Raw genomic sequence first — 18,468 nt, forward strand, 5'->3', positions numbered from 1 at the left:
GGAGCCCGGATCACGACCCTACACACGAGGGCCGCGCCCCTGGGATCGCCACCGGCCTGCCCACGGCCCGGGGCGCCGCCACCTGGGCCCGTACAGCCTGGCGGACCGACAGACGTGCTCCCCCGCGGCCCCCGTGCTCCTCCGTGCTCCCTCCAGGCCCCTCCGTGCCCCCCATGCTCCTCCGTGCTCCCTCCGTGCCCCCCATGCTCCTCCGTGCCCCCCATGCTCCTCCGTGCTCCCTCCGTGCCCCCATGCTCCTTCGTGCCCCCCATGCTCCTTCGTGCTCCCTCTGTGTTCCCCATGCCCCTCTGTGCTCCTCCGTGCCCCTCCGTGCTCCTCCGTGCTCCTCCATGCTCCCTCCGTGCCCCCCATGCACCTTCGTGCTCCCTCGGTGCTCCCTCCGTGGCCCCCGTGCTCCTCCGTGCCCCTCCATGCTCCCTCCGTGCTTCCTCCGTGCCCCCCATGCTCCTTCGTGCTCCCTCTGTGTCCCCCATGCTCCTTCGTGCTCCCTCCGTGCCCCCCATGCTCCTCCGTGCCCTCGTGCTCCCTCCGTGCCCCTCGGTGCTCCCTCCGTGCCCCCCATGCTCCTTCGTGCTCCCTCTGTGTTCCCCATGCCCCTCTGTGCTCCTCCGTGCCCCTCCGTGCTCCTCCGTGCTCCCTCCGTGCCCCCCATGCACCTTCGTGCTCCCTCGGTGCTCCCTCCGTGGCCCCCGTGCTCCTCCGTGCCCCTCCATGCTCCCTCCGTGCTTCCTCCGTGCCCCCCATGCTCCTTCGTGCTCCCTCTGTGTCCCCCATGCTCCTTCGTGCTCCCTCCGTGCCCCCCATGCTCCTTCGTGCCCCTCTGTGCCCCCTCATGCTCCCTCCGTGCCCCCCATGCTCCTCCATGCCCTCGTGCTCCCTCCGTGCCCCTCGGTGCTCCCTCTGTGCCTTCCGTGCTACCTCCGTGCCCCCCATGCTCCTTCGTGCTCCCTCCGTCCTCCCTCCGTGTCCCCCATGCTCCTCCATGCTCCCTCCTGCCCCCCGTGCCCCTCCATGCCCCTCTGTGCCCCTCCGTGCTCCTCCGTGCCCCTCCGGTGTCAGGCTCCCTCCTCAGCGGGGAGTCTGCTTCTCCCTCTCCCTCTGCACCTCCACCTCCACCCATCCATGTTCTTCTCTCTTTCAAATAAATATATAAAATCATAATTAATTAATTAATTAAAAATGGCGAGGTTCAACAAGTGAGAGGCCGTTATCAAGGAAATACACTTTTTATCACAAGACAACTCTAGGCCAAAACCCATAGAGAATTAAAAAAAAGACCACAGGGACTCTTTTTTTTTTTTTTAACTTTTATTCATTCAGAATGCAATTCTAGACCAATCTACAACCAAGAGAAAATCCTTAAACTTTTAAACAGTGTTAACAGGCTAAATAATATAGCAGTATAGCCCCCGTATGTACAAGCAAGAAGTCGCTTTCCATCCTTATCACAAAGCCTCTTCCTAAACATTTACGTTTCCTTCCCATCCAAAAAATGCATTAACAAGATCATGCTCGTGTAGCTAGTCAGCACAAGACAAGTGACAATTTATACTGAAATATCAAAGTTTTGCGGTATATGGTGCCCACAACTCCAAGCTGCAGCTGTTGACCTTCTCAGTGGCACTCACTATGTGGCATCGCCACCAATTAACATTAGAAGGACTTCGTTCATTTTTAAAAGCTAGAATTACTCAAAAAAATCTCTGTATTGTAAATAGCATGTGAAATATTGCGTTTAAGTCTAAAACGGCAATATCACTTAAACTTTTTCTACAGTCCTCCATGATTAATATACGTAGGAAAATCAATGTTATATGAGAAGAAACAGACCAAGTTCTTACATTTTACCTAAAAGTCTAATTGTTTTTAAGTAGTATCTATTAATATTTAAATGATTACAAAATAAATCAATGTTAAATATTGCACAAAATCTAAAAGAAAATGGCCACGTTACATCATACTATATAGTATAGATTGATTAAAAGCAGCTAATTAGAAGCTTCTTTAGAAATTTAAAGTTTCTGACATCATTTTCCACCATTCCATCAATTCTTCCTTTTCCTCTTCTTTCCTTTCAGAAAATGACTCCAGTTCAAAATCAACCTAAAGGAGAAAATCAAGAATATATTGTTACCAAACTGTAGGCATATTTTTAAAAGCTGAGATTTTTAAAATTTAGCGCAGTTCTGGAGCTTATAGACTAAGTTCAGTATAGCCCCCTGAATTAAAGGATATCCTAAAAATCTCTTGTGATAAATAAAAGATACTTTCAGGGGAAAAAAAAAAAACAATCAGAGGCCATTATGTTTGAAATGTGCTTTGATCTTATAGCCTTATAGGATTATTTAAAAGCAGATTGTGTAAAGGCAGTCTATTTAAGGGCAATCTTCCCCTCTCCTCAAGAAGAAGGTATAATTTATAATTCATTTTCTGCCTTTGAGTATTCACTGAGATTCCATAAACTTTGAATTTTCTCCTAATAGCTGGGGATACATGGAAGAATGTAGCTCAGTTTCCTCGTGTCCTAAACCACAGGTTCTGCTTTCCAGAATCTTGAATCTGCTGAGACTGAGGGAGACACACACATCTCCAAACCGCCACAGGGACCAGGGGCCCAGGAACTCAACTCTCTGGGTGGACTGGGAGTTCCCAGCAGGTCTCTGCAGGTCCGTGCACTCCTGCATATTCAAAATCTGTACGTCCAGCCTCAGTCCTCCTCCGGCCCCTACGTTCCTCTGCTCTCACTGCAGGTAGAAGCGAGGGTTCCTTGGTCTGGCCGCTTGAGCCCCTAGTCACACGCTACCTCCTTGAAATCACACGGAGCAGGCTAAGATCCAAATAACTGAATATTTAACAACCTGGTCCTGGAGCTCCTTTTTCCCAGGTTCCATCTGCCCAAATTTATCTCCTCATTTTACTACACATGCAGCCTAATGTACACATACACACGACGAAAACCAAAGCACCAGTTAAAAACTCAAGATGCTCTGTTTGCATAACCAAGCACTTTAGACTTAAAACTTTGGATTCAAGCACAAAAACTCAATAAATTGTTTTTAAGGAAGCCTTGGAACTGGAAATCCTGCAGGCCATGCCCTGGCTGCAAAAAGGTGACGCCAAGATAGCAGGAGAATCCTGCTCCGAGAGCACCTTTGGTCTCCTCACCATCACCTTCCTAACTAAATAAGTGGCACCTACTTAAATAAGATGCACTTTTTGATAGCTCTTAGGGTCTTTCTCATAATATGTGCTTAATAAATGTTTGGTTAATGCCCAAGATCACCTGGCAGGCATAATTAACTTTTCCAAATACTCACTGAGTATTGTACTGGATGCTAGAAATAAAAAAGATAAATGGAACAGAAATGTCATTTTAGATTGCAATCAAGGTGGCAAATAAAACCTTCATTTTTTTTTTTTTAAGTTGTATTCGATTTTCTTGCGGATGTCTTCAAAAACCGAAAAGTGATAAGGGAGCTTCACATTGAGTAGTATAAAATCAACCAAGGAGCCCTTGGTCAAGTTACTTGACTTCCCTAGGCCTCAGTTTTCTCACCTGCTAAATGGGGTAATAGCGGTACCTACCTCACAGGGTTATTATGAAGACTAAATAGAAATGACTTGAATATGTCCGACACATACAGAGCGCTCCATAGATCTTAGAAATTATGACTTCTTACCCCAACAGCAGGGCTGTAAGGAACTGCTACTTTCTTTGTTGTTGCCAGATAGCCTGGAGCTGAGGCTGTGAGCTTATAGTTTCCAGGTACAAGCAATCGCCAGTAATCACCATCCTTTGCTGTAGGGAAACAAAATACCAAGTCACAGATTTAGGCCATTTTAGAAAACCCAGCATACCTCAGTTCAACTTCTTTGATTCCCTATTTTTAAAGCAGCTGTTTATGGAATTTGATAAAGCTCCACTGAAATGAGTGTTACACTCTCTTAGAAAAAGTTAGAAATTTCTTTTTTTTTAAGATTTTTTTTTATTTGTTCACTTGCGAGAGAGAGAGAGAGAGAGAGAGAGAGAGAGAGAGAGAGAACACCAGCAGAAGAGGAGGGGAGGAGGGAGAGGGAGAAGCAGGCTCCTCCTGAGCAGGGCGCCCAAGGCCAGGACCAGAAGGAGGCAGAGGCAGCAGGGCGGGAGCGAGGGAGGGACACAGGAGGCCCCCAAGAGCAGAGAACCCCGGCGGCCACAGCAAGGATTCATGCTCCGTGCATCCCCTAGGGCCTCCAGGCCACGGCAAAAGCACCCACCAGATGTGACGTCGTGGTCTATTCCTTCCACCGAGATGGTTGCGTTGGCGATCGGGTTCCCCTGAAGGTCGCGCACAAAGCCTTTAACTCCCCGGTGTATCTGTCAAGGTCAAGAACAACCAAAAACGGCAAATTAGAAATGATCCAGGAATACACTTTGCGTCAAGAATGTCCGCATTTCCTAGCAAAGTCCTGTTAGATCCCCCTTGCCTAAGGATCGGAAGAGGCTCAAAAAGCCGCTAAATTATCTTGAACGCTCTTTACACTGATCTTTCCTCAAGTGGACAAATGAGAGGTAACCCCCCGAAAATTGACATCTCGTTCTGAGCCACAGGAAGCCAGCGAAGTACCCTCCTAACCACCAAAACCACCAAACCAAGTGTGTCCCACCCGGACGCTGCGCGGGGCTTGGCATATTTCAGTACTTTCTCCTTCTGACGTTTGGCCCTCGAATCCTCGCTCCTGCTGAATAGACACACTGTGGCCGCCCTTGCAATACACCCAGTGACGACATGATTCCGGTTGAAAATAAGTGACATGAAAGACGAGATTTGGACTTCAAGACTGAAGACGAGATTTGGAAAGGCAAGCAGAAGAGATGCCGTGGAGAATAACGCCCCCGAACCACGTTGCAGTCAACAACTAAGGCAACGCAAACTACAAGAGCGGCTTTTTCCTTCATTTTAAGCAGAACTCAACTAAATCCACATGTGTTTCAAGTGACCAAGGTCACTTCAGGTTCCTGAGAACGTGCTGCTTCTGGAATACGAAATGGTGATTCATTAAGCTCAATTCCTTAACAGAAGAGGCCCCACTTCCCAAAGCCTCAGCTCGCTCCTCACTCAGTCTCACCCTCAAAAGTGGATTTTCTTTTGCTACTGAGGCTACTGACTGGAATATTTCCTACAGGAGGTTGATTAACTCTCGGGTTTGCCTTTGTCATCAGAATAAATCTGGCAGTAGCACAAAGTTTTTTCAAAGAGATGCCCCTGATTACCAATCAGCAAATCTTTTTGCATTTGCTATTTAAAAAAAAAAAAAAAAAAAGCAGAACTTCTAAAACTCTATAAAAATAACATGTACTCGCTTTTCCTAAAGGCAATTTGGGGATCAGAAAATTTTTAGGGAAAAGGAAGAGAGGTACACAGAGAACAGAAAATCAGAGAAAACATACAAATTTTAATTTCTTAATATGAGGGTTCTTCAAAGAAATTTAGAAAGCTTATAAACAAGCAATAATTTACCCACGTGTACTTTATGCATCTTGAGACACTATAATCCTGGTATGATCAATATTATCATAAATATTCAATATTATGAATAAACCTGATCAATATTATGATCACTATTATGATCAGGTTAGGGAAACCTTAGGGAAATGAAAGTTTTAAATTTCCTTGCCATTGGACAATAAGTCAATCCCTTCAAAAACATATAGTTTGTGTGTATTAGGCACAAATATACCCAGTTAATATTCATGTCTTTACTTTTTTCTGCCTCTGCAACCCCAAACTTAGAGTATGCAGTTTAAGAAGTAGTGAAATAAGTAGATATCTATCTGTGAGATGGCAATTTTGGAGCAAACATCTCTGAAAAAAATGCCCCCGTAGCCGTAAATCTCAGTGGAAATGTTACGGGGTCTTGTAACTCCACGCGAATGCAGATCGGGAGCCTTGGTCATTCTATGGCTTCTGGAAAGGAAATCACAGAAGTTCAAATTTCACTCGTGCTTGAAGAAGCTATTTACTCTACTTGTCTACTCCTCAGATCCCAGGACATCAATCAACAAAGACTGGGAAAAAAAAGAAACCGAAACCCCATCCAGAAGATTCTCCACTGTTAGTAGAACTGTTCGTGTCAGTAACCCTTAGGCCCTCCCGTGCCCAAGTGCCACCCAGAGCGCTTGCTGGGACGGAGACTCTGAGGTCCTGCAATGCAGGGAGTGGGGCTCATTGGTGGGACCGGAAGCTCATTTTTAACGAGAACCTAGGCGATTCTGATGCAGGTGCCCATGAACCAGTCTTCGTGGATTTCTTTGGGAATGTTGGGAACTGGACTGTTCCAGAGCTACCGAGTGAGAGGCTCAAACTATTTACCCTAATTAACTTTACAATTCCAGTTGCTGCAAACATCCCTTTAAAACTCTGCAGGAGATTTCCTCTCAACCGATTACAGAATTAGAGATTACAGATTAGATCTCCTAATCTATTTTCCACGAGCTGTCAACTAGTCCACACTCGGACTTTGGGTCCAGGTGTTCAATTACGAAGCCCCATCGTACTCTGTCCCACTGTCGATAAAATAACTCCAACACAGAACGTCCGGCAGTCTTCACTGATCTGTCATCAGCCCTTGACGCCCGGGACGAAGTGTCCCATGAAGCAAGCTGGGGGAGTTCGGTGTAGACGAACTGCGTCTCCGCGGCCTGCACGGTAACGCGGCCGTCCCCCAGGGTGGAGCCCGTGGGTGTGCAAGTTCTCATTCCAAGTGGCCTAAGATAGGTCTGTATGGCCAGCCAGCGCCCTCTTCTTTTCGGCTTATTTCTATATAAACTGAAGAACTGACACAAGCCTACTTGCTACCACAAATATCACACACATTCTCCTTCCTCCTGATGGTACACACCCGTGGGGTTTGTTTTGTATTGAGTTTTTCCTTAAGAACTGAGACTTCAGCAGCAGCTGAACCTGTTTTTCAATTGATGATCAGAGTAATAATCTTATCGGTGTCAACTATTGTAAATCTTGCAAGTTCTTAAAGTTCCAAGAAGACTTTTCTGAACCCCCAGGACTGAGTTAGGGACCCAGAGTGCTGCCATTACTCTTTGTAATTGACCTTTATTTTAGAATTTACCATCCTCTCTTATGGTTAGGTATTGACCCAATCTAATTTCTGACCTAATCTAATTGACCTAAGTTCTGAACTCCACTAATAGGAAGACTTCTTGAGGGCAGTCACTAACTACCCCCAGTGCTTAACGATGTGCCTAAGACCCTAGAGGAGCTGAATACATTTTTGTTGAAAGAACCACAAAGGGGGACCTGGGTAGCTCGGTCAGTTGAGCGTCTGCCATCGGCTCAGGTCATGATATCGGGGTTCTAGGATGGAGCCCCACATAGAGCTCCCTGCTCCATGGGGAGCCTGCTTCACCCTCTCCCTCTGCCTGCTACTCCCCCTACTTGTTCTCTTTCTTTCTCTTTCTCTCTTTCTCTCTCTCAAATGGATAAATGAAATCTTAAAAAAATAAAAAAGCTATGTAAATAAAATGAAAAGCACTATATAGAGGAGACATCATTTAATGTGTAAGTGGAGGACACACCAAATAACCCCGTCTTACTTCCTCTGCCCAAAAAGCATTTTTATAACTCTCCTCAAAGGAGATCCTTCCTAGTCAGGAGCTCTTATTAAAGTTGTTCTAGGGTCCACATAGCTAATTATCCTTGGCTTTTGTTGGTAAAAATGCCTTTTTCTATTAACATGCAGCAGGATTCCTCTGATTGAAAAAATCTTGTGTAATGAGTAATTTTTAATTACTGTAATTAGTGGATATATTCCCTGAGACTCACTTTTAGTAAGGTTTTATGTGGATATCTGACATGTGTAGAATACTTTTACATGTCTTAAAATGCATCAGTTTCCTATGCATATGTTGTCCACATATATGCAAATAGCGTCGTGTTTACTTAACAGCATTTGTTCATATCAAATTCATTTTTAAATTAGTCTGGACTCTCTGCTGGCACATGAAACGGACACCACTCTACCTGACTTTGGGTGTAAACGGCCACACATGGACTGGAACTTGAAGACTGTCAAGGCCCTGCAGGCGAGGAACGGAGTCTTTAGGTCTGGTGCCAATGTCAGCACACTACAGAGACGTGGGGTGGTCAGGGGACTGGCCTGGGTTGGGTCTCAGTAGGTGAGACGTCTCGCTCCAGCAGATGGTGAGACTCCCCCCAAATTCTGTACAGATCCCACCGGAATGGCTACGTAAGCGCCTCTCCAGCACAGAGCTAGGCTTGTGCCACCAGAGATAACACGGCACGGTCATTCTGGAATGAGACAGCCCAGGTTCAAATTCTGCCCGAGTGACTTCAGGCAAGCTGTTTGCTTTGTCTGCGTCTCCGATCCCTCATTTTTAATTCGGGGATGAGAATGATGATGAGGATGATGATGATGATGACAGTACGACTTCCCTCAGAGGGTCTGTTGTGAAGATTAAATGCCTTAATGATCACAAGGCACTCAGAACAGTGTCTGGGAACCCGGAACGGCCAGGAATGGTCAGCTGGCATCATGATGACTGCCTCGGGTCCCGCTGAGTCAACGGGGAGACAAGTGGGGCACCTGGGGCACAGCATTTGAGAAGGTGCTCGCACCTGGGGGGACCCTCTACCCACAGGCCCCGGCAACGAGCGCCTCCTAAGGCCTGGAGCCCAGGGGCCTCGTTCCCCTGCCCTCGCCCTGCTCCCGCGGGGGGCAACCGACAGGCCCGAGATGGGGGGCAGGAGGGGCTGGGGCAACACGACACACACAGGCTGTGCTGCCACCACCCGGGGCGCCTGACAGGCCCAAGATGGGGGACAGGAGGGGCCAGGGCAGCAGGAGGAGCGCAGGCTATGCTGCTCCCGCCCGGGGGTGCCCAACAGGCCCGAGATGGGGTGCAGGAGGGGCCGGGGCAACACAACACACACACGCTGTGCTGCCATTGCCCGAGGCACCCCACAGGCCCAAGATGGGGGGCAGGAGAGCCCGGGGCAACAGGACCAGCGCAGGTGTGCTGCTCCCACCCAGGGCGCCCCACAGGCCTGAGATGGGGGGCAGGAGGACCAGGTGACAACAGGACCTGCACAGGCCGTGCCCTCGCCCTCCCATGGACCCCGTTCAGCGGTTCCCGGTGAATAGTCAGGACAGGAGCCGCCAGGCCTGCGGTGGCCCAGCACCTGCCGTGACCTCCCCAACGGGCTCGCCAGGTCAGGTCAGCGGCCCCGGGCTGGGCTCCCCTGGGAAGCCCCACTCTGCACCCGAGGCTGCTTACCTGCTCGAGGTAGCGGACCAGGGAGTTCTTGTTATCCTCCCAGTAGCTCCTCAGGCTCTCTTCAGGAGGGAACTTTTCACAGCTCAGCTCCACCGTGATCTCGAAGCAGTTGCTGCTGAGGTAGTTGAAGTCCTGCATTCCTGCCAAAGCACCAAGCAGAGAAGTCAGGAGACACCTGCGGCTCCCCCCGCCCCCCGCCCCAGCACCGAGCGGCCTGCTGCGCCGAGGGCCAGGCTCAGGGCCCACCAGTGGGCGCCGGGCAGCCCCCCAGGACACACCACTAACCAGTTGGCTGTCCCTGCCCTCGAGCACCCTCATGGGCTCCCAAGCCCTCACTCGGGCACCCCGCAGCCCTGGAATGGGCAATGCAAACAGGGACAGGAGGATGACAGAGGGGGCATCTCCTGCCCCCCTAAGACAGCACCCCGTTGGGACAGTGTCCCGTGGAGCAGAGTGCCCTCGTGGAAGGCTGGGCGGCAGTGCAGCAGTCCTGGGGCACCACAGGAGGGGATACACCCAGACTGGACGCCCTGGAGAAGTGCGAGGAATGGTCTGGCTTCACTTGCAGCCCCCCTTCCCTGAGGAGGCACAGCTCAGTGCCAAGAGAGCCTTTAGGTCCATGATCTCTCCCATGTGGGAATGTGTGGGTGAGCCGTACCGGACACCACTTCTCTCTCACCCCATCAGAAAACTAGAGGAGGCCCATGACCAGGGCAGGGAATGGCTGGGGGAACAGTAACCAAGATTAAAGAGTGTAGCAAGGGATGTGGGCCTTACTAACCATGCCACAGACGCCATCAGGAAGCCTGCCTGTTCACAGACAGAGAGAAGAGAAAGAAGGCTAACATCAAGAAATAATGGCTGAGAACTTCCTAAATCCAGGAAGAAATCTGGACATCCAAGTTCATAGGTCTCCCAAATATTTCAATTCAAAAAGATCTTCTCCAGGACATATTAGAATAAAGCATTCAAAAAATAAAAATCAAAGACAAAAAAAAATCAAAGACAAAGAGATGATCTTAAAAGGAGCTAAAAAAGGAAAAAAAAAAAAAAGCTTATGACCTACAATAGGAAATTCTACCCTTCCACCCCACCCCCGCACCACCCATGAGGCTATCAGTAGATTTCTCAGCAGAAACCTTACAGGCCAGGAAACAGTGGGATGATATGTTCAAAGTGAAAGAAAGAAACTGTCAACCAGGAAAACTTTACTGAGCAAACTTGTCCTTCAGAAATAAAGGAGACAGACTTTCCCAGATAAAAGCTGAAGGAGTTCATCACATTAGAACTGCCTTACAAGATACGCTGGAAGGTGTTCACTTGAAGCTGAAATGAAAGGATACTAATTTGTAACATGGAAACATATAAAAATATGCAACACACTGGTAAAGGTAGGTATAGGGTCAAATCCAAATCCATAATACTGTGTTATGGTAGTGTGTTAATCACTTAACTCTAGAATGAAAATAAAAGGACAAAAGCATTAAAAATAACTATATCCACAATAATTTGTTAATGAATGCACAACAAGAAAAAAATGTAAACTGTGACATCAAAACAAAATATTGGTGGGGAACAGCATAGAAAGGGTTTTTGCAACTGATCAAAATTAAGCTACCAGCTTAAAATGGATTATTATGTCTATAAGATGTAAACCTCATGCTAACCACAAAGCAAAACTTACAGTAGAGTCACAAAAGATAAAGGTATAAGCACCAAAGCATATCACTAAGGAAATCATCAATTCACAAAAGAGGTCAGAAAGAGAGGAAGAAAGGAACAAGGGAACTACAAAACTGCCAGAAAACAATAAGATGGTATTAATATGTCATTTAAATGTTAATGCTTTAAATTCTCCACAAAGACATAGAGAGTCTGACCAGATTTAGAAAAAAATAAATAAAAGAAAAAAACAAGACCCAACTATATGGTCCCGACCAGAGCCTCAGAGGCTCTCCATCTTTAAGGGTAATAAAAGCTCATAGTGAAGGAATGAAAAAAAAAAATATTCCATGCCAGTGGAAACCTAAAAAGAGTAGAGGTGATTATACTTTTATCAGACAAAATACACTTTAAGCCAAAAAGCTGTAACAAGAGACAAAGATGGTCATTATAAAATGATAGAAGGGGAAATTAATCAGAGGACATAACTCTTTAAAATTATATATGCATTCAACATAGGACCATTTACATATATTAAGCAAATACTAACAGATCTGAAGGGAAAAATAGACAACAATATAATAATAATAGAAGACTTCAAAATCCCAGTTTCAACAATGAATAGCTTATCCAGTTGGAAATCAATAAGGAAACAATTGCCCTTGAACCGTATGTCAGACCAAAGGTACCTAATAGACATACGTGGCACACTCCATCCAATAGCAGAATTACACATTCTTCTCAAGCCCACGTGGAATATTATCCAGGATAGATTCACAATTATGTAGAAAATTAAAACAATGCCCTTCTGGACAACCAATGGGTCAAAAAGGAAATCAAACGGGAAACCAAATATCATGAAACAAAAAAAAAAAAAGAAAAAGAAAGAAGAAACAAAGAAACAAAGAAACAAAGAAACAAACAAAGAAAGAAATACAGCATACAAAAACTCGTGGGATGAGGTAAAAGTTCTAAGAGGAAAGTTTATTACAATAAATGGCTGCATTGAGAAAAAAGAAGGATCTTGAATAAACAATCTAACTGGATACATCAAGGAACTAGAAAAAAGAAGAATAAACTAAGTCCAAAGTTAGCAGAAAGAAGGAAAAAACAAAGATCTGAGCAGAAACAAATGAAATACAGACAAGAAAAAAGGAAACATCAAAAAATCTAACAGCCAGGCTGGGTTTTTTTGTTTTGTTTTGTTTTAAGATAAACAAAACTGACAAACATTTAACTAGAGTAAGAATTGAGAGAGAAAACCCCAAAAATAATCAGAAATGGAAGTGGAGACACTACAACTGATACGACAGAAATATAAAGGATCTTAAGAGACCACTATGAAGGATTATTACCAACAGTTGGATGACTTAGAAGAAATGAGGAAATTTCTAGAGACATGCAGCCTCCCAACACTGAATTATGAATTATGAAGAAGCAGAAAATCAATTACGAGCAGGAAGACTGAACCAGCAATCAAAATTTTCCCAATAAAGAAAAGCCGAAGACAATATGGTTTCACTGATGAATTCTACCAAACATTTAAAGAAGAATTAACACCAATCCTTCTAAAATTCTTCCTTAAAAGAAGAGGAGGAAACCCTCTCAAACTTATTTTACAAGTCAGCATTACCTGGATACCAAAGCCAGAAAAGGACATTATAAGAAAAGAAAACTACAAGCCAATAACCCTGATGAATACGGTTGCAAAAATTCTCAACAAAATACTAGCCAACTGAGTTCAACAGCACATTGAAAGGATCTTACAGAATGAGCAAGCGGAGTTTATATTTGGGATGCAAGGATGGTTCAACATACGCAAATCAACAAATGGGAAACATCACATTAATGGAAGGACAGATAAAAACCATGATCATCTCAAAGATTGCATAGAAAGATTTTTGACAAGATTCAACACCTTTTCATGATAAAAACTCTCAACAAACTGGATGTAAAAGGACCGTAACTCAACATAATAAAGGCTGATTATGACGAGTCCACAGCTAACATCATACTTAATAGTGAAAGGCTGAAAGCTTTTTCTCGAAGATCAGGAACAAGAAAAAGATGCCCATTTTCACCACTCCTATTCAATATAGTATTAGAAGTCCTACTCAAAACAATCAGGCAAGAAAAAGAAATAAGACATCCAAATTGGAAAAAAAAAATGAGGTAAAACTGTCTTTGCGGATGATACGATCTTAAACGTAGAAAGTCCTAAAGATTGTACTAAAAAAACTCTTGGAACTAATTAAACAAAATCATTAAGGTTGCAGGCTACAAAACCAACACAAAAATTGGTTTCATTTCTATAACTAACAGTGAACTATTCAAAAAAACAAAGAAAACAATCCCACTTACAATAGTATCAAAAAACAAATAGGAATAAATTTAACCAAGGAGGTGAAAGATCTATAAACTGAACACTATGACACTAATGAAAGAAACTGAAGAAGACACAAATAAATGGAAAGACATCCTGCATTCACAGATCAGAATTAATATTATTAAAATGTCCATACTACTCAAAACCGTCTACAGATTCAATGCAATCCCTATCAAAATTCCAATGGCATTCTTTTACAGACAGAGAAAAAAATACTAAAGATTGTATGGAACCATGAAAGGCACCAAATAGCCAAACCAATCTTGAGATATAAGAATAAAACTGGAGACATACTTTGTGATTTCAATCTATACTCACAAAGCTACAGTAATCAAAATGGTATGATACTGGCATAAAAAAACAGACACATAGATCAGAGATACAGAATCAGGAGCCCAGAGATAAATCCTGACACATAAATATTAACAGTTAATAATATTTGACACAGTTAACTAATATTTGACAAGGAAACCAAGAATACTTAATGGAGAAAGGCTCATCTCTTTAATAAAAGCTGCTGGGAAAACTGGATATCCACATGCAAATGAAAGACATTGGAATTTTATCTCATACATACACAAAAATTAACTCAAAATGGATTGAAAAAGTAAATGTAAGACCAGAAATCGTAAAGCCACTAGAAGAAAACATAGGGAAAAACCTCCTGGTCATTGGTCTTGGCAACAGCTTTTTGGATATGGCAACAAAACACAAGCAAAAAAAGGAAAAAGAAACAAGCAGGACTACATCACACTGGAAACTTCTGCCCGACTCACCGCCAGGTACACTATACCAAGCAGCACCGTTGGTTGTTCCATCTATGAAGCTGCTGTCGTCATCATTCTTGCGACACGGGGGCCGGTTAGGGTCAGACATGGGTGGGTTAAAAGAGGAGTACGCCCGAGCCAAGCTTTGGAAAATGGCATCATCCGGGCAGGAGCTATATTCATGGGCACTACCTGGAAAATAAACCCACAAGGTTAAAGAAATGTACATTCTACTTATGCCTTGAAAGTTTCATGAGAAAAGGTGATAAACTTACAGTAAACTAGACCTGAGTAAAGAGGAGATTTCCATTGCTAAAATTTTTAATTAAAAAAATTTTTTTTTTAATTTCTAAAAGGTAACCTCAAAACAACAACAAAAACATAAAGGTAACCTCATAGCCACCATGAAGCATTCTCACACATAATTTTCAGGATTTGAGTTTAAAGTCTAAAAAAAAAAAATCCCCTATGGGTAATATAGAACTAAATAATATATATTTTGATACACTGTGTTCTTCTTCCTATCTGATCAAATATGCCAGGCTTTTAAATTTCCCAGCTATGGAGGAACTACATAATCTCTCAATTGTAACGATGTCTCACCGAAGACTTTCTTCGGGGCTCCAAGTTTCCAATATCTAAAATCACCATGGTGTGCCTACAAAGAACAAATTCCTCAGAGGCCCCGGGAGATCCATACAAAGCAGGAAGTTTCTTGGAGCAACAAAGAGCACATTGAAAACCATTATCTGGCTAAAGCTTGCTGGGCCTGAAACTTAACTAAAACTAGCTGGGGAAAGTCAGAGCACCACTTCGCCTCCCTGGCACCACTAGAAACAGTTCCGAATGCAAAAGCGTGAATGCGTGGAAAGACATGGAGAGATCCACCTGGGCCCTGATCAAGCTCCAAAAAAGGGCCACTTCCATTGTAAGCCATCTTGTACACAAACCTATGTAATTTCCGTTTCTCTCGATTCATCCAGGGTTCAAGAGTGACCCAAGCTCATGACATCTGTTGTCTCCCCTTCTCTTGCATTCCGTCAAGATCACATTTCTCTTCAACTAAACTTATTAAAAAGTTAGTTCTTTCCTGCCAAATATTTATACCAATGCCACATGAAATAAACATACATACTTCTACAGGTAAAATCACTGAATGGCCTGTTCCTTGAAAGAATATTATAGAAATCGTCCTATAAAACCTCATGAGGCAGTTGTAACCCTTGAGCTGTTTGAGAAGCAGGAGGAACACCTACCACTCCGGGTCTCGTCATAGGGGTAGTTGGCCACGAGGTCTCCTCCATGGAGATTGGCAGAGAGCACGAAAGGAATATCCATAATCCAATGAATGACTGCCTTGGTCTCAGGAGCAAGCTGTATGAAAGATTAGAGATGAGAGGCTTATAAATTTGGTTATCAAAAATAAATAAATAAAAATAAAAAAATAAATTTGGTTATCGTTGGTGGGATCACTTGACAGGAAAGACACAGAGAAGGAAAAACAAAACCAATAATCGAAAGCTGGTCATAGGTCACATTTCAAGCGCTTTGTGGTGGTCGTCATAAGAATAAAAAAGATTCCAGCAAGACCGTTTCCATCTCTATCTTTCTCATTTATAATAAAACATATTTCAATGCTGTTTGAATTTCCTTAAAAGTTGTACTTTTGTGAGCCACCAGCTATTTTTCCTCTTTGTGTTTTCGTTTAGCTTTTTTCTCTTTGAAACTTGAAAACCATCCTGCAAATTCTGCAACACTTCCACCTGATCTTGGTTAATAAAAGCTAAGAACAAGACAAGGAGAAAAGAAAATAGTGGGACTGAAGACAACAAGGTTCTCTATGATAGTTAAATGCTAGAAATATATGGTAGATTTTATTTCCTTTATTATTACTAATTTTTATTTATTATTTTCTTTTATTGCTTACTATTTTTCCGATTCCCTCCAGTACCTCTAACATCACCCCTATAAAAAAATATCAACTGGGTCTCTGAAAACTCACTGTAAAATATCAGCTTACTTTGGGAAAACCATCTTAAAGGCAGAAGTTTCAAAAATTCATGTTGGTTTTTTTTTATTTTTTATTTTTATTTTTTTTTACGTAAATTCAATTTGCCAACATACAGTATAAAACCCAGTGCTCATCCCATCAGGTGTCCTCCTTAGTGCCCGTCACCAAGTCACCTCATCCCCTTATGCTCTTCCACCTCTATAACCCTTTGTGTCCCAGAGTCAGGAGTCTCTCATGTTGTCTTTTAACGACTCACAGCCCCTCATATCCTGATAGCAAAAGAGAAGAGGAAAGAAATTTATACCAAGAATTAATTTGGAGCCAGATGCTTGATTCATATGGTGAGTTTTTAATAGCAACAAGAAAGACTCTCAAACTCCCAAATACCTCATTGATTAAAAAAAAAAAAAAAATCCTGGAGGTGTGATCCATACTGTTCTCTGGGACAGAAACTCTAACAGCCTCAGTAGGGTTTGATGGTTACAAGATCTTATATTTCTGTATCACTGTTCAGTTTATGAATGAGCTTCACAGCATCCCCGGTGGAGAAGCAAAGATAGTCATCCCCCTCTCACAGGAAGAGCCTAGGGGCTGAGCGTGTTACTAATATGTCCAAGTTCACACAGCTAAGAATTCAAATCCGGTCTACAAAACTATAAAGACTACGTCTTTGTCAGTATAGCAACTTTCATGTAACAAAACTAACCTATTTTTCACGTAGGCAACTAATAATCATGAAAAAGTGTGACTTAGAATGGGGTGTTGTTTTAATTATTTATTTGCTTGGTTTATCTCATTCTGCCTACAAAAAAAAATGTCTGTTGCAAAAAATGTAAAGGAGACAAACACAAAGAAAGAAGATTATAATGACCCATAATTTTACCATCTAGAGATACAAACTGCTTTTACACGTATCTTTCTCAGTCTTTTTCCAACACTCTTATATAATTTTTTAAATGTGATAATTTATGTAAAATTTGATACGTGGCCTTTTTTGTTTGACAACAAGTAACAAATACTTCTGCATGTCCTTGAATAGCCTTCTAAGTTACTATGCTAATAGCTGAGTAGTATCCAGTATATGGATATAACATTCTTAAACATGAACAGAGTAATAGCTAATATTTACTATAGACTTTCTGTGTGACACATTGGAAGTCTCACATCCACCCTGTGAGATAAGGATGACACGTACTCCTATTTTGCAGATGCATAAACTGAGGCACAGAGAAGTCAGGCAATGGCATGAGACCAGTCGGTTCTGATTGGCGGAGCCTGGACTCCAGCCCAGCCTGGACTCAAGTTCCAGAGCGCTAACAACCTCCAGTTGCTGGGAGGGGTTGGGGAGAAGGGGAACATGTTGGTCTGAGGGTACACACTTTCAGTTATAAGACGAATGAGCTCTGGGGATCTAACACACAGCATGGTGACTTCATAACACTGCGTTGCATACTTGAAATTTGCCAAAAGAGTAGATCATAAGCATTTGCACCACAAAAGAAAACTAAAGTGACTATGTGAGGTGATGGACATGTTAATTTGCTTGACTGTGATAATCAATTCATAATGTCTGCTCCGTCAAATCATCACATCGTACACCTTACATCTATACAATTTTTTATTTGGCGACTATACTTCAGTAGAGCTGAGGGATAGTTCTCCAACTGTTGGGTACTGAGTTGTTTACTATAGAAAAAATATTCTACGAGAACAGTAGAATTGTAGCTACTCCTTGTGCAGATCTGTACTTTCCTTTGGGAAATTTTCCTAGAGACGGAACGACTTAACCCAAAGCTAAGCATCGTTTTTAATTTTATAAAATGTATCCCACATTGCCTGTCTATAAAATACAGCAGTAGCATATTAAGCTTGCCACTTCTTATCACTCTTACCAACATGGGACATGTGGTTTTTTAAAATATGTCACTTCGATACATGACAAGTTAGAATTCTTTTAAATGTGCATTCTTTGATTAACTAATAAAACTAGAACAATTTTTACATGTTTAGTAGCCACTTATGTGTATTCTTTGGTGACATATTTATACATGGTTTAACTGATTTTTTACTGAAATGCTGATCCCTCGCTAATTGCAAGAGTTATTTATCTAGTAAAAACACTAACCCTCTATATTATGGATATTTTCTGAGTTTTTCATTGGTCTTTCAAATTCATTTTTTTCAAATTTAATGATAATTATAATAATTAAAATACAGAATATCAAGATATTTATGTTGTCAAATCTACTGATCTTTTCTTTATGGTCTCTACTTTTGCATTTTATTCATTCAATAACTATTAAATGGTCACCATATGCCAATTCTT

The 18,468-nt window shown here is 42.9% G+C and overlaps 1 protein-coding gene across 2 annotated transcripts in view; it reads right to left on the bottom strand.

The window, feature by feature from the left end:
* Positions 1–1,327: 1,327 nt before the first annotated feature.
* CPE (carboxypeptidase E) overlaps positions 1,328–18,468 on the bottom strand; it is a 106,511-nt gene continuing 89,370 nt past the window's right edge. For both annotated transcript variants that reach the window (XM_055336607.1, XM_055336606.1), the window contains exons 4-9: positions 15,384–15,505; positions 14,141–14,319; positions 9,317–9,456; positions 4,279–4,378; positions 3,702–3,820; positions 1,328–2,124 (exon numbers count right to left, since the gene is read on the bottom strand). In XM_055336607.1, coding sequence (XP_055192582.1) covers positions 2,026–2,124; positions 3,702–3,820; positions 4,279–4,378; positions 9,317–9,456; positions 14,141–14,319; positions 15,384–15,505 — 759 coding nt within the window. In that variant the 3' untranslated portion in view covers positions 1,328–2,025. The remainder of the gene's footprint in view (positions 2,125–3,701; positions 3,821–4,278; positions 4,379–9,316; positions 9,457–14,140; positions 14,320–15,383; positions 15,506–18,468) is intronic.

Source organism: Nyctereutes procyonoides, unplaced genomic scaffold, assembly GCF_905146905.1.
Source record: "Nyctereutes procyonoides isolate TBG_1078 unplaced genomic scaffold, NYPRO_anot_genome, whole genome shotgun sequence".
Taxonomy (NCBI): Eukaryota; Metazoa; Chordata; class Mammalia; order Carnivora; family Canidae; genus Nyctereutes; species Nyctereutes procyonoides.